A 25,898-nucleotide genomic window follows, 5' to 3' on the forward strand; every position below is an offset into this window, starting at 1 on the left:
TTGCTACCTTAAATTTCGCAACTACTGTCAGTTACAACTTGTAGATTAGGTGGAGCCCAATTCTGTAGTAAAACATACTGAGTCAAGTATTAACACGTATACTAGTAATAATAATAATATAGTAAGGAAGCCATTACATTTATTCATATAAACAATCATATAAATCATATAAACAATCTCAAGACATTAGAAAGACCAGATATTCGTTTATAGAAAAGTAGGAATATGGGCTCTAGGAATATGGCAATAAATCAGTCTAAATTGTTCACAGAAATTAGATTGCACCAGGCTATAGCTCAGTAAAACTACTGTGACCTTGACTACATTTACTTGTATATAGATTTCCAATAACTCTATCTACAGCTATTAACAAGAATAAGATAATATTTCATATCCTGGAGCATCATTTGGCTCACAATCTCAGTATTTCACAACCTAAAGGGGGCGCTGTTTCTATCTTATTTACACAGCTGTTACTCTGTGTTTCCACTTTAAAACGCTAGACTTTGCAGGTTTATCTTCCCTCAAACACGATAGTAAGGTTTAAAAACTTCTGACCCTGAGGTAATCTTTGGACAGCAGATATTTGGCAAAGCAATGGAACAAACCAACCCAGTCCTCCATTGGATAGACACAACCACACCTGCCATTTGCGTCACCAGTCCGGGAAGAGTTTTTTTTTTTTTCTCTGGGTACATGGTAACTTCCTAGTTCTATGATGAAAGCTTGGGGGGAGTCCCAAAGTGAAAATATGGCCCACGTGGTTGCCATTCAGATACTTGAAGCAACTATTGAATGTAGTAATGCAGGGAAATCTACAAATTGCTCAGTTTGAACTGTTTGTTCTGAATTTTATGTACTTTAAGTCCTTTTATACTGTGTTTTTATTTTAGCTTTGTTACTGCCATTAATTTAAGAGACAATTGAAACTTTTTAAAGCTCTTTAAGTTTTCATTTTGTCCCAACATATCTACAATTACAATGACGTCTTAAGTTAACTTTCTATATTTTGGTAGTATTGCTCACATAATGTTGAATGTAGGTAAACTATGTAAACATATGATATTATTTAAATAAATGTATTGTTTACTTACACAAATAGTGCAATGCCAGTGTTGGCCATGGCGTACGACAGTCCGAGGATCCCACTGCCCATGATAGCATTTCCCAGGTTGAATACTGACATGCCAAAAGAGGCATTGCCCTGATGCTGTGGAATAAAAACATAATATTGATATGAATTTATTTGAACAAAACAAGAATAAAAAACAGACTATGGAGCTAAAGATATCTACTCAAAAAAATCAACAAATAATACATGGATAGACTTACATATTCTGTCTCATACTTCTTCTTTCCTTCAGGAAGAAAGTTCTGAATTTCTGCTTCTAAGTCTGAGCTGTAAGGGCTGTAAACAACATTACAAAAACACGTTTAGTTTTCTATCTGTTTGGTTGATTTGGTTGTGTCTTGCTAATACTGCGGTAGTTTTGTCTCACCCTCCCAGTGGAACTTTCTTGTCCTGGTACTCGTAGTCATTGCTGTTACTGCTGGAGTTGTCATCTTCTGGATAAGCGTTCAAATGGTTCATCTCTGTGGGTTGTTTCATTCTGCAAAGTAAAAATGAAAAAAAAAAATATATAAACCTGCTACCAAGTCTGAAGTCGAGACTGTTGTTCTGAATCATCATCAAGGTGAAAAAATACAAAAATAACATCAAACGCATTCCTGTGCACCTCTCTGTTCTTTTCTGTTGATTTATTTATAACAATACTATTTTAGATCCATTTTGTATTTTGGCAGTGACTGAAATGAATATTGAAAGACAGTTTTTGGCTTAATATTGAGGTGGCTCAAAGCAATGTGGTAGAGAAGCTTTTTTCTTGAGCAATTCCTTTCACACTTACAGAGAATTATAATAAAATTGTAATTTGCTATGTATGTATCTCGACGTATTAAATATAATCAAGGTTAAGTTCAGTTTATGGTCGGTCTGAACATCCTCCCTGTGCAGTTATTCTTCAACCTAGTTCTCGACATGTAGGTATGTAGGCTTGGTGTTTCTCGTCATTCGCCAAAGCAAACCATAGAAAAGACCTAAAAATCGCAAACATAAGGAAGGAATATAAGTAAATGTAAGGAAGGGAATTGCTCCAAGGAAACAATTCAAATAGCGTCCACGTTTTGGTCTTTTCTTTTGTTCTTTTTTTTCAGCATTTTGAAGTTACATAAGCCTGATTTATGACTGCTCGTTCACGTTTGAGATCATTAATATTGACAGAGTAGGTTTTCAAACGTCTTATTAAAACAATACGCACATGCATTCTCACTGTTTGTCCTATTTTTTTATATATATATATAAAATGTGCATCTTTATTTTTATGAGCCAAGCTATATTTTATTTATTTGTTTATTTTACAACTGGGGTTGAACCAGAGAAATATGTAGGTGTGTAGGTGTTTTACGCACAACATTCTCTTTTATACCTTCATATTTCCTTTTAAACAAACCAATACAATTCCTTCCCGCCCATTTCAAAACACATTGTAGTTTCCATTTCGCCCTCAACGCGTTTGTTTCCTTTTGTGCTCGTTCACGCGCACAAACCATCAATATTTGAGGCAGGAGCGCGCGCCAAACGCTCTTCTGTAGCGCATGTGTCACGTGACGCGCAGCTCTCAGCGCGAGAGGGAGGGGGGAGAAAGAAGAGGGGGGAGGTTCACCGGCTCGAGTGGAAAAATACCAGAAAGCCGGCATCTCTTCCCCAGACAGCCCCATGCAAACGCGCAGTGACAAAAGGTTGCGCACATGTCACGTAATAATAACTTGTGGACATTTTTCCGCTGGAGTCTCTTTCCCATTGTTCATAATCGACAGTGACAAACGACCTATATCCTTTTAATGACATTATAGGAGTCACCGGCCCAATGGAAACAAAGGCACGTGTTGGCAGTCCGTATATGTTCAACTCTCCCATAGGATCTTGACTCATTCAAGACAAGTCAATACTTCTCCATGTACAAATGCCAAATACCGGTTCAGTGACTACTTATGAAATCCATTTGTTTAGCTGGGTTTGGCTGGGAAACGTTCAGTAGAAGCCACATCACCAGTGTCACACGCCTCTTCATTATTTATTTATTTCAAACAGAGATGACCTCCCAAAGAAACGCCCGAGGAAAAAGAAGAAACTCAATAAAACCAATTTAACACGGAAGACAACAATAAAACATTTTCCCACGAATAAAATAGCAACACAGTTAACATTAAACTCAGAATATTTCCCATTTCTTGTGCTGTCATTAACTACTAAAGGTTGTACAGGAAACAATGCAGGCATGAGTCACAGACAGAGTCCTAATTTCAAGCATAAAACATGGATTAAATGATATTGCGCTATTGATCAGAACACGTGAGACGGAACATTTGCCATTCATAGCAGATTAAAACTTCAATTGTTATAGTTTTAAAGGATAGTCAAGGACCAGTAAACCAGTAGAATTCCAACTATGCAGGCACGAGGTCATAAAAGCTTAATTGTTACACGCCTAATCCGCCTTTACGCACAGGACAGCAGTTGAACGGACGCTGCAATTAGCCAAAGCTTTCACTAAAGAGTTCATTAGCACATATCAGAAGTTACCAGTGTAATTTAAAATAAAATGTCCGATGAGAAAGCTGCTGTTATTTCCTATGTCGTAAAAGCCAAATGGCGTTGAATGAAAGTGCCACCTCTGCCGGCAAATGTGACAGACTGACGGTAAATGAACAGGAACCGGCGTGGGGTCCTTACCTTAAGAAAAAGACGAATCCTTTCTCCAAAAAAAAACAGAAGAGGTAACACTTAAAAGCTGTCCAGGCAATTCAGGTCTTCCAAAAACGTTTTATCCTTGTAAATATTTGGTTAAAAGTCAAAAATGAATGGAAAAAAAACTGTAGCGAAAAGATGTCACTCAATAAAAAATCGTATTCAAATCGAGTTCTATAGAAATTAAAAAGATGAAAAGCAAATTTAAATGATTGGTGTTTTAAGTCAATGGGCGCTTTTTGGTAAAGAGATGCGTAGCGAACAGTTTGAGGAAAATGCTCTGCCGGAAGAGGGGTGCGCCTGGGTTTATAAAGATGAGCATTGCATCAGCCTCAGTGCACAAGAGGCTCGGAGGAGAGGGAGGGACATAGAGGCGGAGTTTGCCGTGAAGGGGCGGGCCAGTGGAAGTTTTACTCACGGAACCCTGACGTGGTTTTGTGTACAAACAGAGGCCTGCTGCTGAGTGACCCACTGCGCTAGGCTCTCCCTGATGGAAACCAGAGCGTACAGACACGAGGCATTTACCAGGTACAGCCAGTACAGACAAAGAACAACGTGGTCTGGTATGACATAGGCATATTACTAGATAATCAAATCAAATAAAAAATAGCTAGATGTATTTAACAAAGGTTTAACAAAAGCGACTCTAAATTATTGTGTATGCAAAAAAGTAACATATTTGTAGGTTTTGTTGGTTGCAATAGCACATCAGATATTAGGGGCATTCAACTTTTTGTTACAAATATAACAAAATATGACGGCTATGGATAGGGCTGGGTCTCATTAAGAAGTTGCCAATACGATACATACCTTGATACAGTACACTTTTGATTTGATACGGTATATTAAAAATAGATTCAATATGGTTCAATAAAAAATAAAGTCTAAATCATGACTGGATACTAAAAGTCTTTGTTAAACCACTTCTTGTGCAAAGTTAATATGAAACACAAACATTTTAATCATCAAAACAGTGAAAATGTCAAATGTGTTGCATAAACAAGTTTCCTTCCTCTAAACAAGCAACAAAATTGTAGCGCTGTAACAAAATAATTTAGTAAAACATACCAAAAAATACTCTTGATATATTGATACAGCAGCCCACGATATCGATATTGTATCATCACATTAAACAATACAATATATTGATATTTTGATATTTTGTACACTCCTAGTTACGGACTAATTTCACCACCACCGATTACACAATTACAGAATCACAAATGAAATGTCTTGCCCAAGGACTTAGCAGCACTATAACTTATAAGTGGGATTCAAACTACCAACCTTCATGTAAGCTCTTGCTATTTTAAACCATGTTCACACTATCAACCCCATATGTTGTCTGTTGGATCATTTATACTATTTATCATGTCATTTTGTGGGTCTGTAGGTTGGAAAGGCTTGGAAACCCCGGTTGTAGAATGCTTCTCCTTGTACTGGTGAACTAGTCTTATATAACATAAACCACAGACATGTGACTAAATGACCTTGAATTCACCGCATTCATCGATAGAGACCCTCCATCTGTATCAGGTCTGGTCTCATGGCTTTCTCCTCGAGGAACGCTTGGATTTCATAAGAACGAGCTGTGAATATATAATGACTGAAGCATAATTGGGAGTAGATCAAACCGCCCGGGCAGGTGTTGGCTTTGCCTGGAGTACAGTATGGCATTAAACTTATCTATCTCCATGGACACAAGCAGGGCCAAGCTACACGTCAGGGGTGTGGAGAGGCGAGCCAGCTCACGCAGAAAGCATGATGCATCAAGGAGCAATAATAAAATTGACTGAAATTTGTTTTATTAGTTTCTATGATAATGTCTCAGAACTAGAGGGCTCAACCCCAACCACCTTGTTCCTCCTGTCTCTGACCACTGATGGAGGAAGTACTCAATTTTGTTGCCTGAGCAAAAAATACTCAAGTAAAATGATCAAAATCTACTCAAGTAAAAATATTAAAGTACCCATTTGAAAATGTACTTAAAGAGCGAAAAGTAATTACAGTACTTTAATAAATTTTACTTTGTTACGTTCCACCACTGTCTGAGTAAATGTGAGATATGATATTTTGAAGTTCTTCCAGTAATTAGAGGTGGAAAATAAATTACTGTGCAGGCCTATATATATACTAGTATTATCATTGATTTCCTTTTAGTTTGTTTCAAGTTAATTGTAAAACGCAAATTCTACTTTTCTCCTGTAAACTGTCTGTGAACTCAATTTGAATGGCTTGATTTGCATTGTTGTTTGATTAATGCAAAATACCTAAAGAGGAAGGGTTATACAATAATATGAAAAATACATTATAATGAGTTGTATGCTGTACTGCCGAACCTTCTCTCCCTGATCTTCTCATTTTGATCTTAAACTTTTTTAAAGTGTCCTGATTTCTGTGTCAGTTCAGATCAGAGGATGTGGACAGGTTCAAAGCAGACCTCACAGACTTTAGGAGATTACAAACCCAACGCTTCTGTCATGTGACGGACGGTGGCCATTTTGCTCTGGTTCTCACACTTGGGTCGAGTTTCAGGGTCAGGTGTCCTCTGGCTCTGTGAACTTTTCCGCTCATGTTTTGTTGATGAGGCCATTGTCACTGAATTAGGCTTTCATCGTGAACAGGTCTGTATGATGCAACTAATACTACAACTTTGCAACTTTTGACGATACTGGTCATAAAGATACTGCTTTTGTTTATGTATGTAGTTGTCATTGCATTGTTTGAGTTACTAATTGACTTCTTTTCAAAATCAAATGACTGTAATTTTTAAATGGCTCAAAGATTAATCACCAACTATTTCCATAATATTCAATTTATCAAGAAACTGTGTGTAATATTATGTTTTATTCAATAAGCATAGCCTTAAAATGGGACAATGGAGCTCATGTTCCAACAGACGCCTACAGTGAGAGTTACAGGACAACATTCATACCATACTCCATGCAACTTTACAACTCACCCTTTCATAGATAATAGATGTCATGCCAATCATCATTTCATCTTTGGACTGTTTCTCCTTATAACCTCTTGTATCTACACTCAAAAGTTTCAGAACACCCTAATTTTTCCAGTTATTTATTGCAATTCAAGTCGTGAAAGTCCAATGAAGAACTTGAAATGGTACAAAGGTAAGTACTGAACAGTCAGGTTAAAAAAAAGATAAAAGATAAAAAACACAAGTCCAAGTTCTGCCAAAACTACCTCAGGAAAAAAGAACAAGATGTTAAGCTCGAAAACAGGGAGTAGCCAGCTCAGTCTCCAGATTTAAACCCCATCGAGCTGGTTTTTGGATGCACTGGACAAAAGAGTGAAAGTCAAGAAACCTACACGTGCCACACATTCACAGGAATTTCTGCAGCAGACTTGGGAAGAACTTTCTGAAGAATATTTGATTTCTGTTTGGAAAAGAACAAGCCACGAGTGTGTTCAGCTGTTACATCTGCCAAAGGTGGACACTTTCATGAATCAACAGTTTAGAATATGCTTTGGTCAACAGTAAACAGTAAAAAAAAAAAAAAAAGTGTGGTATTCTAAAACTTATGACCGGTACTGTAGCTGAGAGGTATTTCTATAATTATGCCTTATTTGACACCAGTCTCTTGCTATTTTTGCCACTTATTTTGAGTTTATTATTACGATTTATATTGTGGCTCTTTGTTATTGTTATATATTGTAATTTGTGAGCTCCTGTGTCCATATCATTCCCTCTTGAATCAATAAAGTTGGCCTACCTCATTGAATTATGCTTTACTTCCACATATGCGAAATACAATAACGCATGGATTGTGTTTCATACTTCAAAGCTGTTTAAATACATGTTTTTTGTTTACAAAACTTTCAAATGCTTTATCTTGAAGAAACATAAGGGTGGACTTGGACTGGGAAAACAGATCTCTGCATTTTGCCCATCTTTTTAATATGATTTGATGGTTTGTGAGAAAAAACACCAGATATTGTGTCAGGGCCCATGCTCAGTACCTATCGCTGGAGGACTGGTGTATGTTTAAGATCAGTTTGTGTTCTTCAGTATGTCAGGAAGTACATGAGTCCCCCTACAGGTCAAGGACTTGCAGTATATCAGAAAACAGCATCATGTAGAACCTTTAATCTTCCCGCTATGTTAAAATATCTTTGGTGTGAAGTTTTCGAACCACTGTTAAACTGTTAGGTAAAACTTGGATTGAGAAAATTACCATATATAAACAGGGTATTTTGTAGGCATACTGTAATTTTTTTTAAATTTTTCTTAATTGCACTCTGATAGTAACTCAAACAGTTTCCATCAGTATCATTTGGAAGTCATATGTACAACAATGGGATTTTTCAAAGTACTTTTCTGAATGGTGAGCTGTGAATGAGCCTGACCTGGCCGATGAAAATGTCAGTTTGAAATAAAGAGATCTTTCTTCTGCGTCTCATTATGTAACGTCATTATGTTTTTAAACTCTCTAAAATGTTCATGACCCCCACCCCTCCTTCATCCCCACACATTCATTTTAGCTCTGTGATCTTGTGACTGTTTGAATTGCACTCTGCTGCATAATGCCTCAGGTCTACACAAAAAGTTGGGTTGCATTTTTAAAGTGGACCTATTATGCAAACTCGACTTTTCAGAGCCTTTAACCATAGTTGTAGTTGTTTCCACATCTCATTTACCCTTTTGAAGTCATGTTTGGAGTTATTCATGCATGTAGAAATCTTTAATCAGTTAATTTAAAGACAACATATTGACGAACAATCCTAGTTTTTCCTTCGTTCTCCAATTTTGTTTTGTGAACAGGAGATACTTTAAAAAAAGATCTGCTACTCTCTAACTTGATGTGCAGCTATCCATAGGAGCCGATGACTTCATGGCTCTTTGTTTTGATGACAATTACGACAACGCTGACGTAAACGGAAAAATTGCACCAACACACACACAAATCACTCCAAATGCATCTTCGAGTGGGTAAATGAGAAGGGAAAACAACTGTAATGTGGTTAAAAGTTCGATTTTGCATAAGAGGTCTGCTTTAACATAATTGCACCTTGTTATCTGGCCTATGAGAGGTTACAATACCCCCTACAATGGAACACTTTTGCAGTGTATTGATTAATCATGCCTCCAGACCCATACCGATCGTAAATAAACTTATATTGACATTTCATCATTCCCGAGTGACGTGATTGTGCTTAGAATGAATAAAAAAGGCCATTGTCACGATTAGTAGGCAATTTTCTTTGCTTACAATGCAGCTCAACCTAACCTTCCGTCAGTGCTGATTTCATTAATTTAAAAGTGCTTTTCCTTTGAGACACATGACTTGAAATCCAGGAACCCAACCTCTAAGAAATAACACATGAATAATGAATAGTAAACAGTGAAAGGGCAGTTTGATAGACTCTCTCTCTCCTTCCACTTCATAAGCAGACTGCAGTCTTGGGTCCACAGTCACACATGAGCAGTTTGCATGTGTGTGTGTGTGTGTGTGTGTGTGTGTGTGTGTGTGTGTGTGTGTGTGTGTGTGTGTGTGTGTGTGTGTGTGTGTGTGTGTGTGTGTGTGTGTGTGTGTGTGTGTGTGTGTGTGTGTGTGTGTGTGTATGTGTGTGTGGCTTTAGCAGGTCTAAGATGGATCAGGAAACTGGGCCGTGACTGCTGAGGTACGCACAGGGGCAAACTCTCACCTGTTTCAAATGGGACAATTTTTCAGGCCCAAAGTGTGTAATTCAAGATATTGTGTAGATATAGTAGTGTAATAGTGTAGTTTCTTATCTGTTTTTATCTATTTTAATGTTTTTTCCTCATCACAGACATACCTGGAGTTGTATTTTGTTTCATTCACCACACAAACCCTGCACATTTAAGCAGAGTTCTTCTTTAAAACAGACAACACTCTGTTCTACCTTGTGATTTCATGTGGTTATGCAGGAAGTGCTCCACACTTTAAACCCCATACATCATCACTAGATTTGGATTTTTTCAGACCTGGAACATTCTAACATGGCGTAACACTTTCAAGAGTCTATTTTGTGTGATGTAGAGCCTTTAAGAACTGTTAATTCAACCACAATGATTGCAGTTTCTTTCCTTGTTCCTTTTGTCCTTCCTCATATAAATATCTAGGAACAATCATTGATTCAAAACTGAGTTTTGACGATAATTGTTCTGGTGTGTGTAAAAGAGGCCACCAGCGCCTTCATTGTCTGAGAAAGTTGTCCTTTTACCGTGTAGAGAGAACCATGATGACACTGTTTTATAAAACATTTATGGAATCAGTTTTAACATTTTCATTGGTCTCGTGGTTTGGGAGCATTTCTGCTAAAAACAAGAACTCCCTGAATCAGTTGGTTAAATGGGCGAGTAAGGTGATTGGCCATCCTCAGAGCAGTCTGGACTCTCTGTACTCGAGACACTTACAGAGGATGTCCCAGAGTATTTTGGGAGACGTGCAACATCCACTAAACTCAGAGTTTCAGCTGCTTCCCTCTGGTCAGAGGTTTTTAGTCCCAAGATCTAGAACGAATCGTTTTAAGAGGAGCTTCATTCCGGCTGCTATCATACTTATGAATAAATTGTAATCTATTTATTTAAGATTGATTTATTGTGATTTTAGACAAGTGTGTTGGATGATTTTAATTGGTTGTTTATGGAACAAACCATTCTGCACTGGAGCACTGTAACACTTTATTGTAACATTTTATCGTGTTTTTATGTGTGTTTTGTGGATGAATGAAATGTGAAATGTGGAACCTGTCTCTTAAATCTGCAAAGCAAATTTACCTACGAGTACGAATAAAGCAACCTAACCTAACCTAACCTCCTGCTGTCAATCAGGTTTTTGTTTCTCAACGCATCACCAAACCATTCAATGCACTCTCTCTCCACTCCATCTCCATATTATTTTATGCTACAACCATCCACTGCAGTCTTCACCACTGCAGCAGAACCAACAGCCTCCTCAGCCTCTCCATCTCCTTTTCTGCACACAGTCTTGGCACCGAAGAGACATTTTCCCAAACAAATCTATGATACTAACACTTGACTGAACTACTGGCCAGCCCAAGCACTGATGACTGAGTAAACTATTTGATGAACCTGCCTTACACTGGGCTTGAATCAGTTAATGCTCGTTGAAATATGTAAGTTATACTGGTTAAGTATATCTAAATCAAAGAGATATAATAAGTAGTACAAGGAAGTTCTAACTGTAACAAAAACTTGAAAGCAAAGTGAAAATGTCTAATCATCATAATGACAGTACAAAACTTCCAGGTAAAAGTTTGGACACACTCACGCAATCTCATGCTTTATTTTCTGTATTTTTTACCACTTTCTACATTTTAGATACATGCAGAAGACATCAAATATATAAAGTAGGATAAAAAAAAAAAACAAAAACCTCCTCAAAAAGCCACCCTTTGCTTTGAGAGAAAATATATATAATTATTTAGTTTAGTTATTTAGAGTTTATTACATAATTACATATATATTACTTCATATATTTGATGTCTTCTGTGTGTGTATATAAAATGTAGAGAGAAGTAAAAAAAAAATAAAAAAAATAAATACATTTAATGAGAGGGAGTGTCCAAACTCAAAATTGTCAGGCTTTGCACAAAATAAAATCTATAAAATTCTCTCTATAAATTTTCAGTACCCCCTCTCTCTACCATCCACACCAGTCTTTGGGGACACTGTCTCCTGTTGGGACAGTGACATCAGGGACTGAACAAAAGCAGAGTGTGAATGAGCTGATAAACAAGGATGAGATTCTGTGAAATTGTTAGCGGAAAAAACCCGGAGAAGAGACTTTTGTTTTGACCAGTTGTTATGATAAACGGCCTCCTGCTGAGAAGAAGGATCCCAAAATGGTGACGCTTCATGGTGGCCCTTTGTTCCCTTGGATGTAACTGCTGTAAACCAGAGATCATTTGCTTTTACTTAGACTCAGACAAACTTAAATGATCCACAAGGGAAATTATTTATTTACAATTTTGTTCTGCTTTACTTATAGCCCATTTAACGTGTGGATCCCTTTGGTTTGTACTCAGTACTATAGAAACGCATCATGTGACATCGGAGCTGATTCTGAGAAATTACAGAACAAGACTTTCTAGGTACAAAGCTCCTACTATGGTCACGATAATTTAACAATTGTTTCAAGGCGTGGAAAAAGGGTGTGTGGCCAAAGCTAACTGCATGTGAGTCAATAAAAAATTTACGTTAGTTGTAAAATGGATAATATAAACATTGTAGTTATGGCATGAGTTACTGGAGATCAATGAAGCAGTAAAACAAGTTCTAAATATTCCAACAGTGAGCATGTACGACATAAATAAAATAGGAATCTAATTATTAAATCTCTTATACATTTAGCAAAACTATGACTAAACCTATATAAGATCGTGGTATGTAATAAAAGATGAGCTAAAATAAAAATAGTATTTCATCTACAACCTAACTCATTGTTTAAAGGTACACTATGCAACTTTTCAGGTAGTGCGTCCTTCAAAATAAAGACATTATTGCTTTGTCTTGAATACTCCTCAGTATAGCGTTACGCTCACCAGACAAGCAGCATATACACCAGGTCATATCTGTGAAGAAACATTCACTGTTTTATAAGGTATTTTGGGACAATGAATACAACTTTAAGTGAATAAATGCAACATATATACTTAAACCATTCCAGACAGAGCAATAACATCTCCATGGCGACAAGCAGAAGGCAGAGTCTCTCCTTGAAAAGATACCTAGTGCATCTTTAAATTAAGAATGCTTAATATGTGTAGAACTTCACATGTGAGAGGTAAACATTGTTGTAAAGATAGAAACGTACAATTATAGTAGCCTGCACGTAAATTACATTGTAGTGTCTCCAAGCCCTCAAGTCTGACTACACCCAAACACTAAATAGCATTGTTCCTGGAAATACCTGTCTCACAGCACCTATGAATTTGGCCATGAATTCAGAAATCATCTTCAAACTGGAGAGACAAAAATAGTTTGAGGAGTGGGCCATCACTAAAATATGTTAAACTTTGCTGTCACAAGATATACTCACACTCATGCCACAAATCTTTCAAAAATGTGATTAAAGAGAAAGTTTTGGATAAGGTAAGGTCGTCAGACTGGTTGAGTGAGGGTTGGTCTACGAGTGTATGAGATTTGACCTACAGTGACTTTACTAGAAATGCCCTGACGACATTGTAGTAGATACCAAGACTCGACACAATTCAACAGTTACCTTTAACTTGTAAATTTAATATCATTGCATCGGTAGTTCATGTCTTGTTGTAACTTATTTTAATTCTGTATGTTAAAATGTGCAGCCTATTTTCACTTTTCACTTTTTATTTAAATGCTTTGATTGGATGTCTGATGCCCCCTGTTGGTTAACATGGGGAAAGTACGCACGTCTGATAAAAAAAAAAAACATAGCCAACAAAACCCTGCATTATAATCATTGGCAACATAAGTGCTTAATGATGGTGTAAGGAAAAAATAAACGAATACACAAAGAAAACATTTTTAAAAAGCACTACTTAATTCTTGGCTACTCTACCCACATTACATACTCAAACTTATGTAATGTATTTAGTTTCACTCACAAATTTTAACTTTTGTGCTTTTAAAAATGTTATATCTATAGAAGAGGAATGTAAAATTGTCAAAAAAGAAAAAGATTAACCAAAACTTTTACTCAAGTTAAGACTACTGTTACACTGTAAATGCAAGTTAAGTAGAGTAAACGCTGTATAATTTTATTTAAAAGCTACTCAAGCAAATATACTTGAGTAATTAACCCACCTCCAATAATTCTGTAATTCTCATTCATCCCAGTTCATCCTGCACAATGCTCATTACCTGCGGTGGCGTGTGTCCATGTCTTATATAAGTCTATGATCCATCAGATGAAACCACCCGCTTTGTTCTGGCCGATCTCTCACAGCATGTTCCCATTAACTTTTCATTTTCCTCTTCTTCCGACCTGGGATTGTGCGGCTCACTTGGACTCTCTCACCTCTTCCCACTGAGGGGTTTCTAGGAACACTCGACCTCCATGGGCCATCTTCGCGTTACAGTTTAGACATGCTCAGATTCCAAAGAAGAGATCTCATTAAAACAAAGGGAGAGGGCACAGAGTTGTCTATATCTGCGAGATGGTGAAAATCTACAGGGTTAAAAGGGTTTAAATTAGGAACCAAATTCTGTCTGGTTCTAATCTTGTTCATTACTTTACCTGATTTTATTGCAATAGTTATTATACTGATTAACTGTGCATGTTTCACTAAAATCTACAATCTGTAATGTGACTTCTATTTCTTGAAGTTGCAGTACATATCTTTTCTGGTTTGCCCCCAGCTTGTCTCCATGGAAAGGTAAATGCTTTGCCAGAAATGTTCCACAGTATGGCATTGAACATGATCTTGTATTTACTGTGATTGGGCTCGCCTTTCCACAGATCTAACCTCTAATTAGACTGTTCCATGTTTTCAGTGGTATGGAAGCTGGAGTACCTGAAAAACTTACCTATCCTGGCACCAGAAAAACTTGCATGCTCCACTCAGACCCCATCTGGTCTAGGATGTTTTACACCAGATGCCCTCCCTGACAAAAGCTTCTTCATTTAACTAGGCTTGGGGCTACAGCACATATCAAGACATTACCTCCATAAAGCTTACAGATAGCTCTAAATGGTTGGTGGACGTGTGTTTTTCCCAGTCAGAATGCATTCAAAGTTGTTTTTGCGTCGCCACTGTGACAGTCGGGGATCAGCTCTGCACCCATGTCTGAGGGCCCATGGGTGTTGGTGGGTGGGACATGAAAAGATAACCACTTCCTCTGCACACTGTTGTTTGCCTTTCAGTCTGATGGACAGCAGCATCCTTTGTGCTCCAGTGGCCGCAGTGGCACAGCTCACGTAGTCCATGTATATGACGAAGTGACCGCATACCACTGGGTTAAAGGATGTATCAGAGAAATTCCATTGTCCCACTGTGGGGAGCAAACTAAACAAAATGGAGGAATGCCAGTGGAATCTAGACATACGTGGAATGGTTGGTCAAAAGGACATTTCAGGATGTGCGTAAATGCTGGAAACCTCATTTTTACAGCATGCAGGGCTTGTTTTTGCTCATTGGTCAACTATGGCTCGTTCTGTTGCAAAAGGTACTAACCAAATACACATTTCACAACCCAGAATTTAATAGTAGCTTCTGTTATGTTTTATAGTACAAAGTGATCATGGGAATGCTTCCAGCTCCGATTGACTTTCCACTGAAAATGATCACTCCTCTCTCTGAATCTGCTGCAGTGAGCCTTGTCATTTTGTTCTTAAAATGTTTGTACATGACTCTACATGATCTTTTTATTTGCTATTTTGTCTCTAAAGAAGTTCCTATTCGTAATATGGACCTGGCTCCAAATTCACTCCCATAACTGCAAGCCTCGTGAGCCTAATTTGACTGAAGTTGAACGCTATGACGTCACATTCTTCTTTATACTTTATACAGTCTATGATTTGCCTCATGGGTCATCACTTCAAATCTCACCTTAAGTGCTGTTGTTATTGTGTTGGGCCTACTCACTGCAGTAGGAAGTTTGGGTTAAAAATAAACCAGATTGCCACTGTGATTGTGCTTTGGTGTTATGATGGCCATGTCTATGTACCGTAATCATATAAAATTGCTGTTTTTATTAAGAAGTAGTGCCATCATTTGAAACCATTTCTGTTCTGAAACTGCCTGTCCATCATCCTGTATGATTAGGCTCCTGCTGAGTTCGTATTGCAGCTCTCTGGAGGCAGGTTCAGTGATGCAAGAATGGCGTTTGGGCAGAATAAAATAGTTTAGTTTTATTGTTTTTTATGACACGGGAATTGTATTGTAATTGACACTTTGTGGCTTGTCACAAATAACAGATTTGTTTCCCTTATCAGACCACTGTGACATTGACTTTACAGTGTTATACAGCCAATGTTACCAACACAAACAATGTTGTCAGTCAGTGTTGTAGCATCAAAAACATACCTGGAATTGCGCTTTGCTTCACTCTCACATGTTTAAATAGTAACCCTTTATTATTAATCTGTCTACATCTAATTTCCCAAATTAATACCCCTACCCTTTACCTTTAGTTCAGTAGGGATTGACATGACATTACAAGCTGCAACAGTGTTTTCCATTTGAGAGAAGAACACACATGTATGCCTACACATGTATGGTTTGAGCATTAAACACATGTGAATGAAAGAAAATTCAACTCCAGGTCTGTTTGTGATGAGGAAAAACATTATAATATAGATCAAAAATAGTGTACTATAGGCCCTTTAAAGGTGAGAGCCTAAATTTATGCAACAACTTTGGACCTATAGACAAAATCATTTTATTGTAGCTTACGCAAACACATCTAGTACATTTTGAACCTGCTACTGGCCAAGCATCCAATTCTTTTCTAACCCCCTTCATACTCCGCTCTCATATCCTTCACTATTATTAAACTCACAATCGTTCATATGTGTAGATTTGCCCAGTGCATCCCTCGATTCGCCGGCATAACCTTAGTAATCCTCTTAGTGGTGGGAAAGTGGTTTAGCGGGCGAATTCTTTATGACAGGAGCACAAATGGGGGATCAGGTTAGCCTTAGGGGCCCCAGGGTGCGAGGAGGGGGCCGCTGTCCGAAAACTTTCCACGAGAGATGGACCGGAGTCGGGCCAGTGAACCCTGTGACTCCCGGTGGGTGGACGGTGTAGGATGTGCTCTCTTCAACAAAGAGACACAAGAATGAAACAGAGACAAAGAGGCTGGACAAGTGTGGCAAAGGTCACCCCACACACAGACAGAGGAAGGAACCTTTATCAATTTGCGTAATTTAAAGGTTCATTGTGTAACTTTTCTGGTGAATGTTCCGTTTCTCTGTGGAGACGTTATTGCATTGTCTAGAATGTTCGCAGTACGGTATTAAACATTTCTATATTCATGGAGCCCAAACCAGACCAAATTACAGGTCTGATCTGTGGAGAGGCAACCCCACTCACCGTCAGAATGCCTGTTTTTCTAGGTATTTTTGAGCTATAAAACACCTGTAATTGAATAAATGTATGGTAGATCTGTTTAATGTCATACTGTGGAACATTCCAACCAGAGCAATGACATGTCCATAGAAACAAGTAGGTGATGAACCCCTAACCAAAAGGTTACACAGTGCACCTTTGTTTGCATGTTTATTTGTATACCATAATTTGTACAGAAGGTTATTCAAAGTGCTTTACAGAATAAAAACAGCATTAAAATCACAACAAAATCAAAGCAAAACATAAACAATCATTATAAAATTAACATTAAAATAGAAGAATGTGGAGTAAAAAAACATTCAGTCATATGCAAAAGCTAAACAGAACTATTTTGAGCCTGCATTTAAACATAGTCAAAGGAAGACTGTTCCAGGTTTAGCTGCATCAAACTGATCAAGACCACAATTTAAGACTATGGCAGACCTAAAGAAATAAGTGAGGAGCAATGAAAAAAATCACCCTAGCTTCTGAAAGTTGTGAAATTCACTTACAAACTTCGCAGTGAAAAATTCAGATTCTAAGAATGCATTAGAAAAGTGAGAAATAACTTCCTGCAGCTGCAAACAGTTCAGCAGGTTCAGCAACAGCATCTTTAAGTTTGACACTCCACCCCATGCACATCACACAGACTCAATCATGGATGAATGATAGGTTAAGTGTCTTGCCCAAATGCACAGAAGCAGTATGCATTCTGGTATAGCAAATCTAACTGTTAAATATGCCTGATCTAATGTGGTTCACCTTACACAGTTTCACTTTACTCAGAATCGGAAGTAGGCCTATATATGGTGTTGTTTTATCTAACTTTGGTTCCTGTTCGCACACACTTCCTCTGATGTTTGTACGATCGACTGCCCCCCATCTCGCTGTGACCTCTGGGTTCACACATGTCATTCAAGTCAATTAGACATGGAGCAGCTTAGAGTTCATATGTGTGTGAGTCGAGTCTGGGTGGTTTGTCTGAGGGGTGTGGTAGGAGCACAAAGCATCATGAGTAATTAGCGTGGCTTCAGCACAAAAGAGTTAAGTCCTTTAAAGTGGCAATTGCAGTTGGAGTGAGTTTGACACGATTCATACAAAAGTATTTTAATAGATTTTTGTGCAGAAACTTGTACGGTGGACTAGCATGCATGGAGTTTGCTTTAACAAAATGAGCATGGTTGCCTCTCCACATATCTGAACTGTAACTTGGCCTGGTGGCGTCACCTTCTTGTCTCAGTTATAGATGGATCATTTTAATCCCACACTGTGAAACATTCCAAGCAAAGCAGCATCTCCACGGAGACAAGCAGGTAGCAGACCCTACATCAGACAAGTTTCAGGCCCTGCCTACACTAGTACATATTCGAGTTGTTTTCGTTGTGGATGCATCCACACTAATCTGATTGAAAATGGCTCCAAAGAAGGAACGATCTAGTGCCACCAGCTCCCACGAATTCATTTTAGTATGGAGCTGATCTGGCACTGTGTGGACGCCTGAAAACGCTGATATGCTGATACACTGATGTAGGTCTATGCACCGTGAAGTAGCTAATTCAGTGCCAAAATGCTAAGAGGCTAGAGTGTATGTCCATTCATATAAACGGTCTATGTATGACCTGCAGACATATAATCTCTGAAAAGTTTAACATGAACCATCTCCAACACTATAGAAGCACAGAACAGACTCACCATTAGCAGAACACCCCTCTGTCACAGAAAGAACACATATAATACACTGAGTCGTGTCCTTTAGTCTAACAGACGCTGACCACATCAGCGCACAATAGAGAGTTGTTTTTTGAGCGCTTAGTTTATTCAAATTAGTCATGTGGTTTTAAGTTTTGTTTCTGTAAAACGTAAATAAATATGCTCAAAGCAGTGTGGATAGGGAAGGCTTGCAGACCCAGAAATGAATCAGTATGAGCCACCATGCTCATCTTAAAATCCAGTGTTACGCTAAGTAACAACTGAACCTCGTCGTTGGTCCATGAAAAGACTGTTTTTACACTTGCCATCTTCCTCGGCTCAAAATCAGCTGCTCCAACTTCAGACTTTCTTGTTTGCACTGCTTACGTGACATCGGGACGTTGTGACGATGTGACACCAGCCTATCACGTGACTAGCGTTTCAGGCAGTTTTGCGTTACTGTGTGGACAGGGAAGGCTTTGACTGTGTATACGACATGTCTGGACACAGATCGGTTCCGATACAATAATAAGGTGATACAGTGATATGGAGATTTGTTTCAGTGTAAACGAGATCTCAGAATGCACCTTTAAAAAAATGAAGGGAGTCTACATATATCTCTGTTGCAGAATGTTCATCAGTTGCCACAGTAACACTTCACAAAAAAGTTTTAAGATACTCTGAAAACTTGAGAAAAACACATTTTCAGCCTAATCAATACAAGCCTTCATGGCCTTGTTTAGGGGCTTGATTTTCAATAAGGCTGAGGTTGCTTGATGGATAAGAAACTTGTTTAACAGCACAAATAATCTTCCCTCTTGTAATTCCAACCAAGTTAACTTTTTCAAGTCAGATTGTGTTAAAAAGAAACTCAGATTAAAGTCTAACAAAGCCTCAGACAGACTAGTGCCAACAGTTAGCATCGCACCCCTAAGGAAAGTTGATGACAGCAGCTGCAAAGTATTCTGGTAGATTAGTTGGAGTGGAACACACTGTACGAGGGTCCCCTACTCCAGATCACGTTTGACATTAAAACACTCCAGACACTCTGAGCCAAGATTCACTGCTGTCCATTTTAAAACACAGCCTCAGCTCTCTCCCCCCACTCTTGGAGCATATTGTCTTTCAGATGTACTGTCCTGGTATTTGGATCTCTTTAAACCTGATTCATGGTCAGCCCTTCCGCCGCTGGACTCCAAACCCACCGGAGGGTACAGGAGGGTAACCCGGTTCACCATACAGGGTAAAATCAGGGCAGCGAGGGCATTAGATTTTGTTCTGACCGGATTAGCCTATCAAAACTAAGCGCCTGTATTGCTCCATATCAGACACATACCAGTCCAGTGCGCACCGTGATAAATGAGCAGACGTCACTTCCCAAGGAAAGGTTTCAACAGCGAAAGTGGCCACAGATAGACTGGAATAAAGTTCGACCTATGGTTTCTAAGAAAAATAAAGACATGGAATTGCTTGGAAAGTTAGAAATACAGTAGTTTCGATGAACAATTTTGAAAGCGCCATTTGGTCAAAGCAAGATGCAAAAATACTTTCAATAGTTTGTTTTATTTCTGTTTAATTTATTCTTGACTTCAGTTTCATTGTATACTGGTATAAAAATAATTCAATCAAAAAATAAATATATGTAACATTTTATTTTTACATTTTTACAGCTAAACCTTAAGTAGAAGCAAGACTAATTCATAATAGTAGTGTGGTGTTACCTAAATATAGTGTTAAATAGTGTATAAATAGTGTACATTCTTGGTAACTGTGGTCATTTTCTTTCTTTAGTCATGTCCGTTGCGAACAGAAAGTGCTCAACATGCCTTTGCGCTGATGACTTCCTGATTGTAGAGACATGATGTCGGGAAGGGGCGGAGCTAGATTCGCCATTAACAGATATGACCCACAACAGATACAAGAGCAGAAAAGGGGAAGTTTGTTTATAGTGAAAGTTACAGAGACATCTACTACTGCAACTATTGCCAAAACAGAATAGTGTTACTCAGGATGTTGGGACTACAGTTATGCATACTGAGTTAATGTTTATGTATGTGCATGAACGTGACCAACAGACTGTTATTGTGCCTCAGGATTAAAATGGTACTTATCCACATTTATCTGCAATGATCCAAGTTCAAGGTTGGCTTTCAAATTTCTGTCTCCTTAGAAGGAAGACACTTGTGGATGTGCTCCTCCAATAGATTGCTGACTCAGAGAGGCAGATGCATTTTTTTCATTGGTACCAAAATAACTATGCAATGCAGCCTGAATCCTACACGTATCACTATAGAATGAAGTAAGTGGAAAGCAGTGGCCAATGTCGGCAAGAAAGAAGTAACTCAAACTGATACAGGAGTTCCCGTACTTTAGTGTGACTCTTGACTCCCTTCAATTTCAAAAATCATATCAAGAAAATCTCAAAAACAATTAAATTCAGTTTGCACAACTTCAGACATATAAAGCCATCTATGACCACAGAGGCAGGTAGGATGTCTCTACTTTTGCATGTATTGTGACCTTGTTGACACTTTTATGCAGTCTATGCAGTAACTTTTTCTGACTTTTATCCTTATATCTTACTATTTTTACAATTAATGCTTGTACTATTATGTTTTCTGTATGTCTTTTGTCGGCATCTGCAACTTATCCTTGGACTACAGTTTAAGCTTTGTTGCTAAATGTTCATTAATGCGGACTCTCCCTGTTCAAATAAATAAATCTAAAGGTGCATTATGTAATCTTTCTAGTCTGGAGTCTGCCAGCTGCTTGTTTCTATGGAGATGTTACTAGTTTGACTTGAATTTTCCACAATAAGACATAAACGTGTCATATGTTGATTAAAAAAAGTGTTCCAAGGGATGGCTTTAACTTTCTGTAAATGAATAAATGCACAAAAGATAAGGTTAATATTATACTGTGGAACATTTCAGGCAAAGCAACAACAACAGTATTAGACAAACAGGACTCTGCAACAGAAAAGTTACATAGGGCATCTGTAATACAGTAGAGAGGTTATACTGTGTATAGTGAAAGAGGAAATGAATTTAATGTTGGTTTAAGAAAAGGATGCAGAGAATAGGGTTAGATGCAGGCAGATTTCACTGACCTCTGAAAGGGAACATGCAAATAGAGAAGAAGAGAAAATATTAGTATATCTCTTAGCTGAACTAGTTCACACAAGATAATGACATGGTTTGAATGAGCTTGAAACCTTTCAAAGTGCAAAAGGTGTAATATGAAGTAAATAGATTTAAGGGGAGGCCTACCAACCTGCATAACTCCATGGAAATAAAAAATTAAAAACATATTTTTGAACATTCTCCTTGGAAATACGTTTTATACCATACAGTGGAATTGAAACAAGCTGGAGGAGACCATGTGAGACAGGTTTGTGGAGATCCAAGCTTCTTCGTGCGCACACAACAAAAAACAAAACAAAACACACCTTTATTTAAAACGTTACAAACCATGGCTTCAGTCATTTTAAATTATGAATTTATCATTGTTGGTATTCACAAGAATCTATAAAATTTGGAACCCACTGGTCTGTTTAGCGCACACACATCACTGTCTCTATGAACATACCAACGCCAAAAGAAGTGGGTTTCTCAGTGAGGTGTGAAAAATCAGCTGACCTCAGCTCAACTTTACTCTTCATTGGACTGAACCGGTGCTTACCTAACAGTACTTATTCAATCAACAAAATGAACGTGAGCCAATCCTGAGAACAAGTATTGTGTGAAGAAGGAGTAGCAAACGGTTCTATTGAGTGGTATTAATGCACTGTCACGAATGATGACAAATGACTGGAGTTATCGGCCGGCTTACATCACTGTATTAAACCTGACTCAAGCAATTATGGATTGACATATTTGTACAGGGTTTTGTGGCGAAATCCTTCTACAGTAGTGAAGTAAGATCTAAAAATGAGAAAGTATCAATGCTAGCAGGCGCTGTACACCAACAACCAGTGCTCCAAATGTAATTCCTGGACAAATTTGCATGTTCTCCCTGTATCTGTTTGGGGTTCCTCCTCTGAGAGCTCTGGTCTCTGCATCGGTCTAGAAAGGAACTCATAACCAAGATCCTGCAGCTCAAGATCTGAAAATGGGCTTTCAGGCACTATAGATTAGATTTTTATTGTCATTGTACAAAATACAACAAAACTTTCAAAGAGCAAAACCACAGCAGTAAAAATGTATACATACATTCTCACAGCTATATCAATAAAAACACATTAATTAATTAAATAAATAAATGATGATTGCATGGAGTCCCTTTAGACCTTTTATCTGTGTGCCCATGGGTAGAAGCTGTTGTGCAGCCTGTTTGTATCTGGGATGCGAGTTTGAAGTCTTCCCCAGAGGAGAAAGAAGAAGAGGCTGTTCCCAGGGCATGTGGAGTCCTGCAGGAGCGAGTACTGTTAGTTTAGTTGAAATAAATATTAATTAAATTATGAAAGAACACATACATTCAAATGCCACGTTAGTGTAATATTATTATCATGTGATCAAAACATTTATAATGAAAGGTGCACTGTGTAACTTTTGGGTGGAGTGTTTGCTCCTAGTCTCTACGCAGATGTTATTGCTTTGCTTGCAGCAGTAGGGCATAAACTTATCTATCTCCATGGAAACAAAAAGGCAACACCACTAGGCCAACTTACAGGTCAGATCTGTGGAGAGATGACCCCACTCATAAGAATTCATGTTTTTTAAGGCATCATGAAGCAATAATTGTAACACTTGAAACTGAACAAATGTGAGATAAATATATTTAATGCTATACTGTGGAAAATTACAAAACAATAATATATATATATATATGGAGACCAACTTGTGGTCAAAAAGTTACACCATTTAATATCGTCATACTTTTAGTTACATAATCATAAAGTTATCTGTTTGTTTGTTGCCATAGAGATCCCAGAAGGCTTGGCTTGCCATCACCCTTAAACAAAAAGAGTCTTTCCAGGAAGTTTATTCTCATCGTGTGACATGGTTCATCCATCATGATCCTGACGCTGACCTGTTTTCACTCAGGTGTTAGAGGCCCATTGATCCAGACTGATCTGAACCAAAGCAGGTCAAACAGGCGGTGTCTAAACCAGCCCAAAAGCTCTGCACCAGGAACAACTAAGCCTTTTATTCACTAATGAAACACTGAGAGCTCTGACCCATTTGTGTTCAAGGGTCAGAACGTGAATACGACAAAAATAATACCTGCACAACAAAACTGGAATATGGATTTAATTTTGCAAAGTTGCTAATGTTGACTCCTCAAATCAGGAGGATGAAAAACAAAATCATAACAAATGACTATAGCTTTTTAAATATTCCTGGTGTACAAATATGTGGTAATTATGTACATAGGTGGTCCCATGGCGGCATCTTAGTCTGCTGTACACTGGGGTGGTCCTACAGGCCTTTGCAGTCTGACTTACATAAACATGATTACATAAACCTAAAAACATTTATAATGACTCCAGGATTTAATATGTTTTTGTTACGGCACTAAGATAAACCACAGACAAGACTGAAAGAAGATTTTGTGCCTCTGGGTTGAATTAATACAGCAGTAGGTCTTCAGCAGATTTAAATAACTTATGTAACTATAATACAAAGTTACATAGTGACAGGCCAAGTTACAGGTGAGATCTGCGGAGGGGCAAGCATGTGCACTCACCATAAAGTAAAACCACCATATTAAAGTACCCATATTACACTGTTTTTTTAAGTTCTGTCATAATATTGTTACCTCATCAAAAACTTAACTTGAGTACGATGTTCAGAAAATCCATTTTGTCTTCTTGATATATAGAAACTTTCTGTTTTCTTCTAATAAAAACAATTTGTAAAAAACAAAATAGCTTATTTACCTGTCATGTTTCGGCAGTAGCATTTCCACCTTCGTCAGAGGTGTCAGCTGACTCCTGTTCTGTTATCGTATTAGAAAAAAACACAGTGTTTCTATACCTGGGGTACCTGTCATGTCATGTCATGTCAGGAAGTGCTCCACTGTGTTTTTAAACATTCACTAGAATCATAAGAACGATTTCAGACCTTGTAGGAAAGTAGGTAAAAAGTAGGTAACTGCCTAGGGCCCCCAAACCTGGAGGGGCCGCCAACCAATTGCCCTCAATGCCACTAATGGCCGAGGCCTCAGAGCAATTTGATTTTCTCTCAGTATGACATTAAATGAGAGTAGTTTACTTTTAAACATTAATCATAAGAAAAATAATAACAATCATATGTAATGGATGTAAAGAAAAATGTAATTGTACTAGTTCTGGTTATCTAGTAGGCTCCCAAACTAATACGACAAGTTTCCAATCCACCATAATTCAAATAAATAGAGATGTGCATTTCTCAAGAACAATGGGGAAAAACAGACAATAAATATATTAGAGAAAAAAACAAAAAAACAAAAGAGCATTATAGTGAGGGCCCCAAACTCAGGTTCAGGGCCCCCAAATTGCTAACTCTGCCACTGCCCATCTGCACTGAACTAAAAGTAAAAGGAGCTTAAAAACTGTTGCTACATGACATCACAAGGTGGAACATGACATATTGAGCTTTGGAGATATAGACAGACTAATAAAAACGGTTACTAGGTAGGTATGTTTTTGATGAGGAAACAACATTATAACATGACTTAAAGGTCACAAGAGTCACTTCTGTGTAATATAGGACCTTTAAGAATAAATGGTAGATATGTAGTATTAATTCACCGCTGTGGGAAATTTCAGACAAAGCAAATCTTCTTAACAGACAAGTGCCTCCTTCATAGTGGACACTGCAGCATCAGGTACTTTGTTGTTGTTTTTTTTATTGTAGAACTTTCTTTGACTATTTATTCCTGATGAGACAATAGCAAAGCAGGATGTACCAGCTTTGACCTCAGCCATGACCCCGATGGACCCCCTCGCTTACGACGACCCCACTGCAGTCACTTATTATTCCAAAGTGAGGAAAATAGGCATACATATTCAATAGTTGTTCTGTCTTTTCCTTTAACCTTTAGAAATGGCACAGTGTTCACATTGTATCTTAATGAGAAGGAGACTTTATCAGTGTCTCTGTGTTCTTCAGATCAAACAGGTGGAGTCTGAAGGCTGAGCTCCCATTCAGACGACCGTGAACACTGAAAGAGCACAGGTGCAACGCCAAGGCCCCACTTGAAATCAACAAAAGAAAGTTTCAAAGACAAACTTTCACTGTTCCCAAGACACAGGTGAGATTTTTTGCTGAGTCATGCTGAATCATTCAGATATGATAATGCACATTCATGGTCTGTGTTTGTGTGGTTGTAGATAGTATATTTCCTAGTTAATGTTTTATGTGTCATATTTTTTATTATT

The 25,898-nt window shown here is 38.0% G+C and overlaps 1 protein-coding gene across 1 annotated transcript; it reads right to left on the bottom strand.

Moving 5' to 3' along the window:
* Positions 1–708: 708 nt before the first annotated feature.
* Positions 709–4,098, bottom strand: LOC129409037 (sodium-coupled neutral amino acid symporter 2-like). Its single transcript, XM_055154189.1, has 4 exons — positions 3,794–4,098; positions 1,500–1,610; positions 1,333–1,408; positions 709–1,210 (listed from the first exon to the last, which is right to left on the bottom strand). The coding sequence occupies exons 2-4, from the start codon at positions 1,607–1,609 to the stop codon at positions 1,091–1,093; spliced, it is 306 nt and encodes a 101-aa protein (XP_055010164.1). The 5' UTR covers position 1,610; positions 3,794–4,098; the 3' UTR covers positions 709–1,090.
* Between the last annotated feature and the right edge of the window lie 21,800 nt (positions 4,099–25,898).

This window comes from Boleophthalmus pectinirostris, unplaced genomic scaffold (assembly GCF_026225935.1).
Source record: "Boleophthalmus pectinirostris isolate CB_2022bp ecotype Guang Dong unplaced genomic scaffold, ASM2622593v1 HiC_scaffold_18, whole genome shotgun sequence".
Classification (NCBI taxonomy): Eukaryota; Metazoa; Chordata; class Actinopteri; order Gobiiformes; family Gobiidae; genus Boleophthalmus; species Boleophthalmus pectinirostris.